This window comes from Micropterus dolomieu, linkage group LG18 (assembly GCF_021292245.1).
Source record: "Micropterus dolomieu isolate WLL.071019.BEF.003 ecotype Adirondacks linkage group LG18, ASM2129224v1, whole genome shotgun sequence".
Classification (NCBI taxonomy): domain Eukaryota; kingdom Metazoa; phylum Chordata; class Actinopteri; order Centrarchiformes; family Centrarchidae; genus Micropterus; species Micropterus dolomieu.
Genome location: NC_060167.1, coordinates 10,483,404 through 10,501,981, shown reverse-complemented (window position 1 = coordinate 10,501,981; position 18,578 = coordinate 10,483,404). Strand labels below are relative to the sequence as shown.

The window sequence follows — 18,578 nt, the reverse complement described above, 5'->3', positions numbered from 1 at the left end:
AACTGCTGTAAAAATAGTATTCAAGGGGCAAGCTCCACCAAATCAGCATATTTTCTCACATGAACACTCAGTCATGTGCGTTGATTCAAGCACAACTATCACTAGAATCCATACAGCCATTCACAGACATACAAACAAAAAATCTCACATATGAACACGTGTGTGCCCGCATATATACACAACATTCGTCAAGCTTTCATCTACACGCTGAGATGTTCCACTTTTGAGTATAATTCCCTTCTCTGACACTGCTGAAGAGAGCTGTCAAAACAATTGTCCCGGCCCCTGCTGTGGCTCAGAAGTGCGCACTGAGCTGTGGGTTGAAGGGAGCAGCTAAAACAGTCTCAGTCTTTGCTCTCAGACCTGTCAGCATTCTGGAGAGGAGGAGTATGGCAGTGAAATACAGCTATGATCATCAGAAGGCACGGCTCAGAAATGCCGCCTGACCTGAAACTGCCACCAAATCTACCTTCTTAACTGCAGCTGCTGGATGTCTGCCTCTTTTAGTCCTGCTGCTTTATCAAACATTATGTTGTTGTTTTTTGTAGTAGTAAATTATTCAAATTAGCTCTATTGTTGTTACTGTGGTTGTTTGTAAGAGATGAGTACCGCTGCTTTTTTTTCTGTAGACCATTGCTGCTCCCAATATTTCAGTCACAGTGCCAAATTTAAAAGAAAGCAAGAATTATCTCTGTATTTTGGGCTTAATAACGTTGACATTTACAATATTATTTGCCTATAAATAGATGTTGATCAGTCTTAATTTATTCCATCAGTAATATTCTCATAATAGTTTTATAATGACTACTACTAAAATGCAGTGCTGTTTTTACTGGTACTGATGTGTCATTTCTTCCTTCTGAGTAATAGCTCTTAACCTAGTATGTTATTTATTTACATGGCATCTCATAATTGTTAGCCTTTGCAATTGGACTGTATTTACTAATGTGCACAAAACATATTCTTTTTCTTCTCCTAGGACCAATCAGAATATAATTCTACGACCATCAGGAGCCAGACCAACACAGTGGTCATACGTGGCCTCAAATCAGGAAGCATCTACGTATTCCAGGTCCGGGCCCGCACCGTAGCTGGATTTGGACGCTACAGTGGCAAACTGTACTTCCAGACCATGACTGAGGGTGAGAATTTAGCCAATGTTCACCAAAGCACGCAGAGCTGTTCTCACTTCTCATGCGGGCCCACCGACACACCATGAAGTATAGTATGGATGTAGACAGCTGCGCGAATGAATCATGTTGTGAAGTAAACAGTTCAAGAACTCCAAATCCAGATTCATGTTGCTTGAAATTACATTCTAATTTTTTAGTATTAGGAAACATCCCACATTTTATACTCATATATTTCAGTATTCATATTTCAGTATTCAAGATTTCCTTCTTTTATATGGTACACAAATGTCCTCCACCCAAACAAACTTTTGCCAAAGATGGCTTTTTGCCATTTGCCACCATAAGCAAGGATGATGTCGAAGTTGTCTTATTTTTGTACTATGACATGATTGGGAGAAGAAGGGACATTCGTAAACATCAGTCATGTAGGTTAATGTTAGAGCCAAGGCCTGGGTTTTCCCCTCTGAACATCTCATTTCCTTCAGCCTGCAGTGCCCAGGGCCATCATTAGTTTGAACTCTCATATAAACATCCTTGTTGCTGCCACACGCACAGATCCCAGCACTGAAGATATATCAAACTTACTCATAACTGTAAATATTGAGTAAACTGAGGATATGTAAGGCTCATTGTTTTTGGTTTAGTTTTTTTTTCTTTTTTTAAAAAAAATAGATGATGGATAAAGTGATTTTCACCTAGATTTTAGTCCAGATGCATCCAAAAAGTTGTTTCCTGCTGCAAGACACTGATTACCTTATTTTAAAGTAAACACTGTACTTTTGTAATGAGTACAGCTCTGAAAATGCTATAGAAAGCAAAGAAAAAATTTGCAGAAATCAAAAAAAGAAAAGTTGGTGTTGATAAATTATATTGTTAGAATTTGATTACTGTCTAACCTGGATTTTTGTGTTATAGATTATATATACATTTTGGCATTATCAATATTCAAATAAACACTATATTTAATAATGTTTTTATATTAAACCTTATTTCTTTTTAAATTCTTTGCCAGTGAATGCTCGAAATTCATGCCTGCTATACCTGCTTTAGGGTTACAACAATACAAGTATAAAGACTTATAATGAGTTCCCCCTCCTTGGTTAAAGATGTTGGTAAAATGTTACATTAATTTCCCTATTTAGTATAAGCAGTATATAAATATTTCATAAATGTTAATAACACTATAATGTAGTTGCAGATATAATCGTACATTACTGTATTTGTCAACAAAATTTTATCTCTATCTGTGGGCACTCATAGGTGGAGGGTGGTGTAAAAACAAACAAATGAATGGTAATATAGTAAAACACTGTAGTTCTTTAAAATATGTCTTCTTAAGAGAAGTTATAATTATTGACAAATAGTGTACATTAACAAACACTGTCCTTATATCTGGTTACATTGACATCATAGAGTATTATTAGCCATTTATTAAAAGTTCATTCAGTGCTTCTAAATTAGGGGAATTAAAGTAAATTGTACCAATATGGGTTCTACCACATAGAAAACAGTAATTATGCTATCCAGTAACATGGTGGGGAACTCATTAACCCATGGATCTGGCTAAAATTGTTAAGTTTTGTGTCATTCATAGTGCTCAAGAGAAGGGTCTGGCTCTGCCTCTGTGTGCCCATTCAGTAGCTGGATTCCTACTCTTGGCTGCCTGATCAGTCTGGGTCTCACCCAAACATGCTCTCTCTTTTTTTACTTCACACGCTTTCTGCCAGATGATTTGTCCATATCCGCGGCATCTGAGCACATTGAATGTGCTTTGGAAAATGGTCCACGCAGTCAGTAAAGATGCCAAGATGCTCATTGGTTCACCCAGCCGTATGTCTGTCTGTCACCCATTGCTCCCTCCATATGTAGTGGCTCAGATGCTTACCCATATGTTTCAGCTTGTCTGTGTGTGTGTGTGTGTGTGTGTGTGTGTGTGTGTGTGTGTGTGCGCGTGTGTGTGTGTGTGTGTGTGCGTGCGTGTGTGTGTGCATGGCACTATGTTTATCTATGTGTTTCTTCTTTCTATAGAGGAATACAATACCAGTATTCAGGAGAAGCTGCCTCTCATCATTGGCTCGGCAGCCGCTGGCTTGGTCTTCCTCATTGCTGTGGTCGTCATCATCATCGTCTGTAACCGGTGAGTCAGTCCTGTCCCAGTCTTTTTAAAAGACAATAAAACATCTGCACAAGCTAGCAAAGTGGACACTTCTCCTTTTTAGTTGTTGTGCTTTTATTCTGTAAGGTTGCATGAGGTGTATTGATGTTTGCTGATGTCTATTTCAATCAATCCTCTGAAAATTGTTCTTGGACTGTGTGTTAGTACATTGAGAGCAACGAAAAACCAGAGTGAAATTCCTTGTATGTGTAGACATACAGTACATGGCCAATCAAACTGATCCTGATTCTCAGTAATATTTTAAACATATGTGCAAATAGTATATAACTATCTGGGTTCAATTATTCATTTTTAATAAATTCCAGTCAAAGCATAAATAATATATAAAAGTCAACATTGCTAACATTAAAGTTCTGTAGGTGCTCCTGCTCAATGAGTATCAAATGTTTGTAACTCAGCCAAGGTTGGGATTTCAGTTCCCACTGGGGCCACTCATATTAAATCTGCAGCTTAGCTCCTACAGTATCAGTATTTTGATTCATTCTACAGGTAGGTTTCCCCCAATATATTATTTTCCTGAGACAGTAGACCGATTATTTCACATACAGTAGTATGCAGTATTTTGGATTATGATGGCCTAATGACAGTTTGCATGCTGCATTGTATTATAGTTTGGGAACATCGCCAGGACAAAATGAAAGACTGTGTGATTGAAAGTTTGGAGAACTGTCGGACAGTCAAAGAAATAAAAAGGTTCTAATGCACTGTGATGGCCCTATTACAGAACTTAAAAAGATATTTTAATATGTCTTTGTCAAGCTGCTCGCCAGTTAAAACTTTGGTGACAGCAGCTCCAGCACAAAATTGTAATGAAGTTGAAAACAATACTATGGTGATGCTTGTGTCAAATAAAAACTGTTCTGCCATCATAAAAATGATGGAGTGTAACAATATTGAAAAAAAGTAAATATGGCAACTTTTATGCTTTTCCAATACCTCATTAACCTGGGATAAATTCTATGTAGAGTAACATGAGACTAGAGACAGCCATGGCACTAAAACGTCTGTAGGGAAAAACACTGCATTTTATAATGACATTGTCAAAGAAGCTGTATGCAATGTGGATTGGTCACGTGTGGTCGATCCCCAATCTGCTTAATAAATTCAATATCAGCCCCAAGACTGATTCAGCAGATCAGATCAGTACATCCCTACTGTATACTTGATATTTTAGAATTTTTTCTCCTGTCTATGATTACGACATTTCTGTCTAATCGGTCATTGTTTTTGTTGTTGTTGTTGTTGTTGTCTTTTTGTCGTTGTTGTCTTTTTTTTGTTTCATTCTCTGTTGTGAAGTTTTACCAAACTACCTCATAATGCATCACACAACCCCCATCATTAGCCCATATAAATGAAAGTTGGTGATATTTACCTAGGTTAACCTAGTTAACCTAACAGGGATTTTAAATTACATACTGTAATACTGCACTGGAAAGCAAAACGAAGACATATTTGTGTAGCATTACTGCATGGCTGGCTACATTTTCCAGAGTAGCAACAAACCAAACAAATGCTTCTCTATCTACAAAGGTCTGGCTCTTGATGTGATCTTAGTTTGTATATCTTTAGTGTAGGTACACCTGAGGGTGTTTGATCTGTCTTTCTACACCTCCCTGCTCCCTCTGTATGAACCAGAGCTAGAGTTCTTTGTCTTCCCCCCAGGAGGCGTGGCTTTGAAAGGGCTGATTCAGAATACACTGACAAACTGCAGCACTACACCAGCGGCCACAGTGAGTAAACCACCACTCCACTCTGCCTGTGTTTACCACTGGTTCCTCCCTCAGCACCACGCACACCTGTCTCCATGACTACCATCTCACACACCTGTCTCCATGGCTACCACCTTCCATGCTGGTGTCCTTGGCTACAGCCCAGCACAGCACCGCTTTATTTGCCCGTCCCCCTCTCATGATTAATCCTCCCTGTTGTTTGACTATGCTCACTCGGATCCTGGATTTAACCACATCAAAATTAATGTTCAAGTGTGTGTTCTGTGCATCATAACAGTTCATAGTTAACTAAATCCATTGTGGTAGAAATAGGTCTTCACTCATGTTAACGCCATTAGCATGCTGATGCCACATGAGTCATTTGCCATTGTTAAAAAATTCAAAAGACTTGAAGAATGAATGGGATTTCTGAATGATTTCCTCTCTTTCAGTACAGTAGCACATAGCTTAAATGACAATAATGCAGAAATAAATCTGGGAGAAAGAGCTGAGAAATGAGAAGTGGCCCAGTCTAAGATATTAAAGCTAATCCATCTTTCTCCTACATAATTGGAAAAACACAGACCTTTTTCCATCTTAAGTTTATGACCCCATCATAATTTGTGTATTTGATTGTGTAATTACCACCCTGTTCCATCTCTTTTATGTCAATTCCACTCAAGGGTAATAGCTTTTTCAATATAATCCGATCATGCTGTGCAAAGACCAGTTTTGTGATTCAGTGAGAAGTGTGCCAGTAAGAGAGATATTTCACAGCTATTAACAGCAGAGGCCAATGTGTCCTGTGTGCGTCCTGTCCTCACACCAGTCACAGTTCAGGCTTCTGCCCCAGTTTTTGGTGGTCTTTGCCATCATAGGAGGGTGGTCTGTTGAACAGTGCTTCCGCTTGGGAAGAGATTGTAGGATTTTAGTAATGGGGGGTTTTGGCTGGTCAGATTCTCTCCATCTGTTCATCTCTACAGCACGTTTCTTCAGCATAGTGTGCCAGGTTTTGAGGCGGTGTACATGCTCTTCTAGCTCTGCAGCAGCCCAGGCATGAGTTCAGTATCCATTCAAATAGCCTGAGGCCTGATGTGTAGGTGAGAGCCGAATAATCGGATTTAAAACTCAGGACACTTAAGTCCCTGAACACTTAAAGGCCACCTTAAGCCAATTTACCTGGCATCAGGGCTTAGGAGAGCCAATTTATTTCTTGGAGTGGAGCTGAGCGATGCTGATATAGGGCCCAGGTTTTACTCGTGAGTGTTAATGGCACTATGACTCACAGGAAATGATATATATATTAACCTGCCTTATCACATCTAAGAAGACTGGAGCTACCATGTCCTTGCTGGCAGAATTACTATACAAAAGTAGCCATGAAGCACTAGTCATAACCACCAACTACACTACCTCCTGCATCTTTTGACCTTCATTACCCGATTGTCATACAGCAACTCCCATGACTGCAATTGTGAATGCATTGTGAATTGATTAACATGTCTGAATGCATTTGACTGTCAAGCCGTAGGAGTGTAAGCATGACCACAAGAATCAAATATTATAGCTGCTCTTTCCTTTTTTCCAAGTGACTCCAGGAATGAAGATTTATATTGATCCATTCACATATGAGGACCCCAACGAGGCTGTGAAAGAGTTTGCCAAGGAGATTGATATATCCTGTGTGAAGATTGAACAGGTCATTGGTGCAGGTAATGGAAAAATCTGACTGAAACGTGGAGGGAATACAACACTATAAAATAGCTTGACTGTTAGCTGATTTCTAAATAAAAAATGCATGCATAGAATCTGCTTGCTTTTCTTTCAAATATCAGATTAATAGAACCATTGCTTCTTAAACAATAATAATAATAATAATAATAATAATAATAATAATACATTTTATTTATTTATTTAGCACCTTCATAAGCATCAAGTCACCCAAGGATACTATACAAAAAATTGGTAATACAGTTTATACATAAAAGATAGAAAAGGCAGGAATATTCTAACAATAATGACAGATGAACAAATACATTGATAATATGTATATCACAAAGCACCTAGAAAGAAAGAGGCTAATCTAAACAGGTGAGTTTTCATGTGTAACTTAAATAAACCAACAGATGTGCACTGGTGCAAACCCTGAGGGAGAGCATTTCAGAGATTAAGGCCAGCCACACTGAACGCCCTGTCACCCATAGTGTGGAGCCTGAAGGGGGGAGTGAAGAATAGATGTGCATCCTAGGAAAGTAGTGAGCAGATAAGTGTGTAGGGATGGAGAAGACTGGATAAGTAGGGAGGTGCAAAGGCATAGAAAGATTTATAAACAAGCAGATGTACTGTAAAACAAAAGCGGTATTAACTGGGAGCCAGTGCAGTTGTTGAAGGGTATGGGTGATGTGCTGACAGGACAATGTGTGGCAGAGAAATGTTACAGCTGAATTCTGGAAATACTGTAGTCTGTTTCACTCCTAAGTGGGCACACCAAGGAGAAGGGCATTACAGTAATCTGAAGATTTCTGACCTCAGCAACAGAGGATGTTATAAAACCTGGGACGGACACATGGGAGAGCTTGCAAAGTGTGGCTGGGGAGGTAATGAGGATAGCCTCAGATTTATCCTGATTGAGTTTAGTTAATTTCAGGTCATCCAAACATTAATATTATTTAAGCACTCTGTCTTGGTGTGGATGTAGAGTTGTGTGTCGTCCGCATAGCAGTGAATTTGTCCATGTAATCTCTTCACAGGAGAGTTTGGAGAGGTGTGCAGCGGCAACCTAAAGCTACCAGGTAAAAGGGAGATGTTTGTGGCCATAAAAACTCTGAAGTCTGGCTACACAGAAAAGCAAAGGCGGGACTTCCTTAGTGAGGCCAGCATCATGGGCCAGTTTGACCATCCTAACGTCATTCACCTGGAGGGCGTGGTCACCAAGAGCAGTCCAGTCATGATCATTACTGAGTTCATGGAGAATGGATCTCTGGACTCCTTCCTCAGAGTAAGCAACCAGATTTTTGTTTTATTTTGTTTTATTTTTATTTGTTAAAATATCTAAATTTGTGATTATTATCTACAAATTAAGTTCTAGGCCAGTATTTATGTGATTATGACAAGCATAACTTATTTGGTTTCTTCAATAGAATCTGAAATTGTAAATGAATGTTAATAAAGTTGCTTGTCCTCCCAGGGCTCTTATTTCTTATTTCGTCAGAAAAACGTCAAATTCGTAATAAACTTGCCCAGTGTTCTGTTGGAAAACTGACCAATACAGCTCAAATTTATTAAGATGTTACATTAGTCGTATATTTGACATAAATACGATTGATATATTATTTTTCAAAAGTGACTTCATATTTACTGATAAAAGTTGCATATTTGGACATACGGTAATAATGGCAAACTGCTGGGAAACCACATCTGACAATGTTTTCATTTTAGACTGACTATACCTGCTGCTACTGTTGACAGCTCTGCACTGTAGCTATTTGAGCTAACGTTAATGTCAGCTTCACAGGCTGACAGGGCGAGCTGCTTCACTGCTTTGAATCCTAAAAGGTCTCAATTCTGAGCTTTTATTGTGATAGCTTAAAAAAATGAAATGATGATTTTTCAATTTTTTGGGAGTTTCTGACACCTCTGTTCGTCAGTGTCTGTTACACTCAACAACTGCCAAGATATCTGCTAGCGTCCTGTCAGAAATTGAAGAGAGGCAGTCACCCCCTCCCATGCAAAGACTATATTATTAATCACACAACAGCAGATATTTCTTTTGTTGTTTTACCAACTCAAAGAATTAATTAATCAACTACAAGTACATTCCTGACAAACAACGATTCATATTCTTGTTGCACACACACGCATATCTTGTTTGACATGGTTTAGCACAGTAATCATACTTTAAGTAAATATTATTATTCCCCAAATTTCTCCTGTTTAGTTAAAATAGTGTCAATCACAAGTTCCTGATGTTCACATCCCAATGCAGTCATGCCTCACTATTTATTGTTTTTCTCTATCTATTTTATACAACTTTTTAAAAATTATCTTTACCTTGTTTTTGCTTTGCATTCACTGCACGCTTAGTCCACTGCTGATTATGCAGTACGGAATCATGCATTTATTTTCCCCCGGCTCCCTGACAAGAAATATGCAGTGCTCACAAGTTCATGGGATTTTTAATTTTAATAATCTAACCAGAGGAGGATATTACAGAGAACCGGCCATGCTCCCCCATTTACGACCCACATAAATAATTCAAATACTTTGCTAGACTTAAAATGAGATGTCAGATGTTTAAAAATGAAGCAAGCTATGAGATGAGATGTCACACATTCCTTCCCCATCTGTCTTGGGATGTTAGTGAAATAAAAACAAATTTTTCTCTAATTTTCATCCATCTTAATTGCTCTCTTTTCATTTTTGGAATGAGCAGAAAAAGGCCTCTGATTTATGGAAATTGTGGATGTATGAGCTTTGCCAAAAAAGGTTTATTTTAAGTTTAAGTACAAATGATATAATGAGAACTTTTTAATTAATGCGACACAAATAGTATGCCACATTATAAATAAACTTGCTTTTCCTGTAGTAAGAAAAATATGTTGTGTTGTGTTGAGTTATGCACTGCAGTACAATATCATTGAACAATTTTGTGTTGTGGATATAGATGTGCATTATATACAGTATATACTGTAAAGTATGTATGTAATGCATACATATAATAATAACCATTTTACTATAAATTACTGTACTTGTAGAATTGAACAGCATTATTAAATTGCCTGAAAAAAGTCTCTACCTCTTTAAACGATTTCCACCTGTTTAATACCCACACTGATAGTCAGTTTAAGCCCTCTACTGCAAGCCTACATCAAAACCATCCTCAAGAAGAAAACATGCAAGCTCCTGTCAGCACACTGTTCAGACTGGGTTTAGAGTCTTTATTTGCATTCTGCCTCCGACCCTGAGACAGAAAGCATCAGCTCTTTTTGGAATTTGATCTCTCGGTGAAGGGTGTTTGTTTATATGTAGATGTTTGCTAAACATTTGACAGCATATTGTATTCAAAACAATAGGGAACCTCTGCAGCACCTCATGGTGACAGTTTATGACAACAATTGCTGACGGTGTCAAAGCCTCTGAACATGGTTTGTGTCCTTTCTGAGGTGATTGGAAAGTGGTTGTTTAAAATGGTCACTGCAGTCTATACTGAGCTGCCTACTGAAGGATCGTCTTCCCTTCAGCCTCCTGCAGAAAAACCTGCAGGGTAGGGGGAGAAAGGGAATTGGGAGAATAGATCTGTCAGAGCTGGATTGGTATATAGAACCAACTATAGGGAAAGCAGAGGAAATAAAGAGAATGAAAGTCCTTCTTTGATATAAAACATTATTTTTACATAAATAAATCATGCTAAACCTTGATTGACACAGATCTACAAATTCCTGGTTATTTCTTCCACCTAAGACTTTGGAGGAATCTTTCCAATTAAAGTATATGCAAACACAGCACAAAGATTAGGTGGCAGTGGGTATTTGTGAGAAACGTTTCATGAATAATGCAGTATGTTTAATTGCTGTGGTACATGAGGAAGAGCAGCTTGACGTGAGAAGAAGCATCCAATCTGCTAATGAGCAGCAAAGCATTTGAAAAAGAAATAGGTTAGCGAAGCGGTCATGCTGACTGTTATATATGTTATATGGCGGTGCTCGGGGCCCTGCTCTCCTGCCCTTCCAATTCCCTCTCTTGGCCTTTCCGTCTATCCACACCCGTCCCTGAGCTCCCATGCTCCATTCTCTGGAATCTTCTGTTCTCTGGCCATCATGGTGGGTGGTGGGGAGAGTGCAGGTGTGCACAGTTGGAAGCACAGCTGCACCACTGCTCCAGACACTCCCCACGCATGGGGTAAAGCCCTCTCACCAAACCGAGGAGGGGAACAGCTGTAGACAGCCAGCCAGACCCAGCTTAGCCCAGCCCTGTCGAGCCTAACCCAGACCTCACTGTTGGCCTCTTCAGAGAAACTAATACTACAAAGTAACTTTTTCTACATTAGCCACATGTGGTTGGGGTTACAAGTAGACATGTCAAAATTAAATGATTATAATTTGACTTAAAGGGGTTAAGTGGGAATATATATTTTAATGGCACATATTTTGTTAATGTGGAGAGCATGGATGGTGAGTCATTACAAGAGAGAAAACTTTATAAAATTTTATTGAGTGAAAAATAAATAAATAGATATTTTATCTTAAAGCCTTGTGTAGAGTTTTAAATGTGATTATGTATCTTTAAAGTTCTGATGGCATCATTTTCAGTTTGTACAAAAATAAGACAGCCCCTCTAGATTGGTTCAGTCTGTGTTGCAGCCATTCAGCCCCAACACTAAGGCTGCACTCTAAGAAGGCCACGATCTTTGACTGAAAATACTACATTGATTCATCCTGCAGGCCTAACTATATGCACATAATGTCAGGCAAATTTCTAGTAGTACCTCCTTTTTATGAACCACTCCATACATTAAGGGATTGTAACACCTTATGTCTGTTTTACAGCAAAACGATGGGCAGTTTACGGTGATCCAGCTCGTTGGTATGCTACGAGGCATTGCCTCAGGCATGAAATACCTGGCCGACATGAACTATGTGCACCGCGACCTTGCTGCCCGAAACATCCTGGTCAACAGCAACCTTGTGTGCAAAGTGTCAGACTTCGGTCTCTCGCGCTTCCTGGAGGATGATACATCAGACCCCACGTACACGAGTGCTCTGGTAAGAAACATTTAAGCCTCATGACTAAACCAGGATCAAAAAGCCTTTTCTAATAAGTTTTAATAAATATTATTTTGTGAATGACAACTTGACATTATCTGCACTGCTGCCGGTTGGTTTTATTTGACGTATGCTGCTCCTACACTGCTTTCTTTACCTCTTCACCTGTTCTTCGCTTCCTCTTTCTCCAGTATTTCATGTACCATACTTTACTCCCAGGGGTTTTGCAATAGCCACCTCCCAGTTTGAATTACTCTCAGTATTGTTGCCGTGAACAGTGTCTCTCTCCGGAGCCAGGACACTGTGACGGTCGGGTTTCGGTCTCGCTTCCCTCACTGAGGTTGTTGCCCTTTGTGTTCACAGGGAGGGAAGATTCCTATCCGATGGACTGCACCTGAAGCTATCCAGTACAGGAAGTTCACCTCTGCTAGTGATGTGTGGAGCTACGGAATCGTCATGTGGGAAGTCATGTCCTATGGAGAGAGGCCTTACTGGGACATGACCAATCAAGATGTATGTATTTAACTTGCCTACAGTCATTTCTAATATTTCTGTAGGCAAATTCCCCCCTTTAAACACTTTTTGAAACAATGCCTCATTACACCCATACATTTTTTGCTTCTGAGTTTCATTACAGCGTCAGACTCCTCAGAGATACATTTTGTCATTGTATCTGCTTTCCCTTAGCCTAACAGCAGCTCAGCTTCACTCATGGGTTTCAAATGAAAATTCCCCCACACTCAACACAGAGACATAATCAGATCGTTTGAAATGCACGACAGTGCTCAGTGGACAATTTCTGCTCTTGACTGGAGCCTCCATTTCCTATCTCCCTCTGGGTAGCAGAGGAGAGAGCAAATTATGGGGAGAGAGATAATGAAAATAGTTTCAAATTGAAAGTGAGAACACTAATGTGCTAAGAGGGACTGAGGACCTCAATGGTTATCTTATTAGCAGCTGCAGATAGTGTTTCTGCTCCATCGGGGTCCTCGTTTGGAGGTCTTATGAATGAGATTAATCTGGGTCTGAATGGAGCGCCTTTAATGGCCCTGATAATGAGCAGGAGATTGTGAGTCCTTGCAAAGTGTCCTCCGGGTTGTCTCACCCTGTTAACCGTACACCACCTCTGTGTGCCCCCAACAAAAAACATCATCACCCCAAGTCAGACATATCTTTAATGTGGCTTTACAGAGAAAGAGAGCATTAAATCCTTTGTAAAGGCCAGATATGAGGTCACTGCTAGCAGAAATGTGTAATAGGTGATTTATGCCCAAATACAGTGTACATATATATATATATACTTGTACTTTACTTTAGAGTTTCCATTTCCTACTACTTTATACTTCTACTCCACTACAGTTCAGAGGAAAATGTGGTGCTTTTTTCTTCACTGCATTTATCTGACAGCTATAGATACTGGGTTGCAGATGTTGAGGAGTTGTTATCTGTTCCAAAGAGACATTTAATGTTTAAACTTCTCAGACAATTTAATTTGAAGAAAATATAAATATTCAATAAACAAAAAACAAACAAAAGGAAAGGAAAGGAAAGCTTTCTAAATTTGAAGTCAAAATAAATCAATACCAAACATATTTTTCTTCCTTGTTAACACATTAATCATTGCGTCCATTTATGTTATGATCCTAATGCCTAGTAAAATGCTACTCACACATTGATTCACCACAGTACAAGTACTTTTACTTTTGATACGTTAAATACATTTTGCTTGCAGTATTTCATGCAGTATTTTTATACAAACACAGTTGTATTGATAATTTTAGTATCTGAATCTGAATCTGAATACTTCTTCGACCTCTCGATCGTACACACTCTCCTCTCCATCAATCGATCTCCTGTTTGTAGAGCCTCATAGCAACCCTTAGAGATCTGTGTCTCCCCCTGCAGGTCATCAATGCCATAGAGCAGGACTACCGGCTGCCCCCACCCATGGACTGTCCCAGTGCGCTGCACCAGCTCATGCTAGACTGCTGGCAAAAGGACCGCAACAACAGGCCCAAGTTCAGTCAGATCGTCAACAACCTCGACAAGATGATCCGCAATCCCAACACGTTAAAGGCCATGACTCCGTTATCTTCAGGGTGAGTGGCAGGAAAGCTGTTGATCAAATTAGTTTTATGTGATTTACTTGTATTCACATTGTTTGTGAGTAATACTCATTGTCATAACATACTGCACTTGCACCATAGGTGTAGACTAGTGTTAAATCAATGTTCTTTGGTTTCCTTGTGCTGCCCTTCACTCTCTGTGCGGTATCTGTGTGAGTGCTTTGTCTCTCTAGGCATCCCACAAGACAGGCCTTCTTTTTAGCATCATTTCACATTGATGCGGATAACATCAAGAACAATATTATGCATCTGATTTTCTCCTAATGTAAAAGCTTTCCTCTTCCTAACAGGAAATTCATGCTCCTGCTACAGTGCCATCCATGGCACAGTTCACTTTTTTCTGAACACAGTGTCTCTTGTTTCTGCTGGCGCCGAGCGGTTATGTAAATTAAAGCCTTTTGGTTTGATAAATCAGATCCTTCCCACGAATGCTTGAGGCGAAACCTGGATTGAAGCAGTTGTGCAGTTTTCAAAACAAAACATTTTGAAGTGTTTCTGCTCTGGGTGTTAGTTTCCTTTGAGAGCGAGCGTTTGCTGATTTCCATTATCCCTGTCTGTACTTTCATTTGTGGTGGAGTGTCAGGCTTTCCACAGACACTGAGTGGATATATTGGCTCCCTGAAGCCTATCACTTCATTTGGAAAATAGACTCTATGAGGAATCAGTTTGGAAAGTATTGGTTAATGGATAAGACCAGTGGGATTCTCCAAGTTCTGTCTAGCCTTTTGAAAATGTAATGTAATAATTCATGTTTGAATCATACACAGGTGGTCTGGGCTGGCTATGATGTTTGACCTGCCACTTTGCATTATAATTATTCTTAATGGCTCCTGCTTGTGTCCCCCTCAGTGTTCATCTCCCCCTCCTGGACCGCAGCATCCCAGACTTCTCCAGCTTCAGCACTGTGGATGAGTGGCTGGATGCCATCAAGATGGGCCAGTACAAAGACAATTTTGCCAACGCTGACTACACTACATTTGATGTGGTATCCCAGATGACCATGGAGTAAGTGCTGATGATTCCTGATGTTCTGGGTCTGATAAGTATAAGAAAAACGATCACATAAGGCAGGTCCGCTGAGTCTCGTATTCCTAAAACTTGAACGAGCACCAGACTTTGCCTCTGGCCCGTTATACCGTTATAAAAGACTCTAGCACTGCGCTGCATGTAATTAGCAGATCGTAATACTGCACTTGCAAGGCTGAACAGTGGGCACAATAGCTTGAAGCCATAACAGTGGCCTTTATTCTCTGCCATGTGTTTAGCAGGCTTCTTTTTGACCTCAGTTAAGGATTTAAAGGAATAATTATAATATGGGGTTGGTTACCCAAACTTTTAGGAGAAAAAACTTCCTAAAACACAAGATATAATCATGGTAATAATGCCACCTGTAGAGAAACAGATAAAAGTAATTTCCTGTCTATGGACAACACTATCACGAGCCAGAGATTAACCCACGGAGATGTTGAGCTTCAATTCTTTGAACAAAACAGATGGTAATGTGTAATCCAATAAGCATGATTGCAATTCAGAATTAGGAGAAAGGAATTTCATTGTCCTGTGGAATAGAAACTGTTCAACAAACAGTGAGTACATTATTATGTTTTGAGCTGATGCTACTGCTTTGATGCAAAGGAACTTTTTTTTTATTTTGGCATTTTTATAAACCATATGACTTCTGTGATGACTGTTGTATCCGCAACAGACTTATAATATAGATGTTGTGATTTTGTTTTGTTTGCATGAGAGGGTGGGGTTTACCACATCAGTTAGGAAGTTAGTAGAGAACTAGTACAGAAAAATACAATAAACTGGCAACATTTCTCTGTGATTATATAAGGTTTCTGGCCTCAAAGTTGGATGAACACACACAGCTGTGTCTCAGGAAAATGACAACATGTATCATGCTTGTTACTTTACTGTCATATTAGTTTTCATATACAATACTGCGCAAATGTTTTTAGGTAGGTGTGGAAAAGAATATGTAGTGTAAGAATGCTTTCAAAAATAGACATGTTTAAAGATCATATTTATCAGTTGAGAAAATGCATATTGAGTGAACAGAAGAAAAATCTAAATCAATATTTGGAGTGACCACCCTTTGCCTTCATAACAGCATCAATAATTAGGTACACTTGTACAAAGTCAGGGATTTTGTAGGCATAATTTAGGGGTATAATTAAACAATTATACCAAACAGTTCCTAATGAGTCACCAATTCAATATGTTGGTTGAAAACACTCCTGCAAAACCTTTGTTCAGCTGTTTTCTTATCAGCCTGACATCTTCTTCTGTCTCTCCCCACAGGGACATCCTGAGGGTGGGTGTGACATTAGCAGGCCATCAAAAGAAGATCCTCAACAGCGTCCAGATGATGCGGGCACAGATGAACCAGATTCAGTCAGTGGAGGTTTGACCCTCCCGAGCGGAACAGAGGAGGGGAAAAAAGGCATTTGGGATGCAGGGTTCAGGGTGAGGAGGATGGAGTGGATGTTTCTTTTTTTTTTTTTTTTACATTACAGTGTGTCTGGTCTTCCCCCCAGACTACCATTCTTCCCCGTTCTCCTCTCCACTTCCTTCTTTCCTCCTCTTATTCCCTCACCCTGACTCTCCCTCCAACCTTGGGATCAGCTGTGGAGAGTTATGGAAGCAAAAAGTCCATGTGATGAGACATCAGAAGGCCCAAAGCCAACCCACATTTGGATCTAGAAACATGGGAGGTTAGAAGCGACCAGCAACACATTTTTCAATCTTCCACCAATTTTTATTTGATGTTGAACATTTTTCTTGGTTTGTTTGTTCTGATAATTTTGTAAAGAATTTTGTAAAGACAAAAAAAAGAAAAACTGAGAAAAGGCAAGGAGTTTATCTAAATTTATAGATGATATAAGGTTGTACATTAGACAAACTGAGTAGGAAAGCTACCCTTTAAAAGGGCAAAAAAAAAAAGAAAACAAGGAAGGGTTAAGGAGACGAGGCCATCCTCTACAAGGTGTGGATATTGTCTTTGCCATTTTTAATTTTGGACATCATAAGGAAACACAGAGTTCTCTGTGGCCTTCTGAAAGGCAAACTGCAGAAGAGACTGAGGGACCCAACGTGCACTCCCAACTGTTTTCCCAGGAAAGAAAATAAACAAAAAAAACATGAAATGGACAATGTTTGGCATAAACTGATGTCAAAAACACATTCATTCAGACTGTCAATTCACACCGTGAAATCCACACTCAAGAAAAAGAAAACTTTTTTTTCTCATTGCAAGTAATTTTCTATATTGTGTGAAATTTTGTGATGAAGATCCCGTCTCACCATGCTTCCTCTCACTATAGACAAAATGACAAGTTTCTTTTTTTTTCTTTCACAGCGAAATACTCACAGCTTGCCAAATAGAACTCTTCCCTTTTTGCACCCCAATCATAATCCTGTACTGTACATATCAGATGCACTTGACCTGCCACAACGCGATGACTCAGAAACAATTATAATCAATTAGTTCAGGAGCAGAAGAACTGACCACAGGGAGGATTTAAGTTGTTGTCACCATAATTTTTTCCCCTTGGCCTATGAAAAAATAGCTTAAGGAGTAAAACAACAGCAACCAACTTCCTACATAAATTCACACAAAAAGAAACAGGTTCTACTGTTTATATCAGAGCCCACATACATTCAGTATGTGCTGTTATAGCATCCTCCTTCACGTTGTTCATCTCCAATGCCGTCTGTGCACATGTTGCACATGCATCCCACAAGAAACAGTGGCTCCTGAAGTGTCGGAACTCGTGTTTGATAGCATGCTGAGTGAGTGGTTAATTTCACAGTGCTTTGATTTGCTGCAATTACTAGAACTCTGCTTGGTAAGAGCTTGGATTTGACACACTTTACAGAGTATAATGTGGCTGCATTATATTCAGTGGCTTTTTCTTCCAGTTTTCCTTTTGAAAAGAGATTTTATGTTTAAAATATTAAAGTTTTGATACCATACATGGTTATTTTACACACACAGTCATGAATAGACTACAATCAGGCATTTGTTGAATTTAAAACAAAAATGCAATGTGTTATATTTTTGCAATTTCTGTATGGATATTATTGAATTGTTATTATTATTACTTTTAGGGTTTTTGTCTGCACTGAGTCTCCTGTTTGACTCCAAGAAACACTCTGGATCTTCCATCAATGCTTATGAATTTATTTTGACTCATGGATTATGTTGGTGCACAAAACCGTGTAGATAAAACAGCATTTCCCTGTAACAGGTTTATTTTATAGACAGTATATGCATTATTGTATGGCTTCCTGTGAACAATACTGTCTTATGAGTACACAGCTGTCAACCATTGTTTGTGTTGTCATCGGTATACCTGGTATAAGGATTGTGTGGGGGAAAGATGGAGTTTGTAGCAATGCAATGATTCCCAGAAGACGGTGAATCAGGCGGGGGTTTATGTACACAGCCAGTAAATGATATCGGCAGTGCAGAGTTCCTACTGGGCTCCGCTCCGAGACCTGACAGCCAGACATGGACGCCCAGCTGTGAGCCATCGGTAAGATGTGTCCGGTCACAGCGGGGCGGCCGCACCCCGATCACAGCCGCTCTGTCCAGGCACTGATTCCCTCTCTCTCCCCTTGATCACATACATGCCTGTCAGCCACCTGTCTGCCGCTCCCACTGA

At 39.5% G+C, this 18,578-nt stretch overlaps 1 protein-coding gene across 5 annotated transcripts in view; it reads left to right on the top strand.

Moving 5' to 3' along the window:
* The window catches only part of ephb2b (eph receptor B2b), a 126,148-nt gene extending 107,904 nt beyond the window's left edge, over positions 1–18,244 (top strand). For 2 of the 5 annotated variants that reach the window (XM_046076160.1, XM_046076164.1), the window contains 10 exons: positions 980–1,142; positions 3,162–3,270; positions 4,972–5,039; positions 6,608–6,730; positions 7,769–8,016; positions 11,564–11,779; positions 12,143–12,292; positions 13,685–13,878; positions 14,755–14,910; positions 16,213–18,244. In XM_046076160.1, coding sequence (XP_045932116.1) covers positions 980–1,142; positions 3,162–3,270; positions 4,972–5,039; positions 6,608–6,730; positions 7,769–8,016; positions 11,564–11,779; positions 12,143–12,292; positions 13,685–13,878; positions 14,755–14,910; positions 16,213–16,321 — 1,536 coding nt within the window. In that variant the 3' untranslated portion in view covers positions 16,322–18,244. The remainder of the gene's footprint in view (positions 1–979; positions 1,143–3,161; positions 3,271–4,971; positions 5,040–6,607; positions 6,731–7,768; positions 8,017–11,563; positions 11,780–12,142; positions 12,293–13,684; positions 13,879–14,754; positions 14,911–16,212) is intronic. The other 3 variants (XM_046076163.1, XM_046076161.1, XM_046076162.1) reach the window with 3 other exon arrangements.
* The last annotated feature ends 334 nt before the right edge of the window (positions 18,245–18,578 follow it).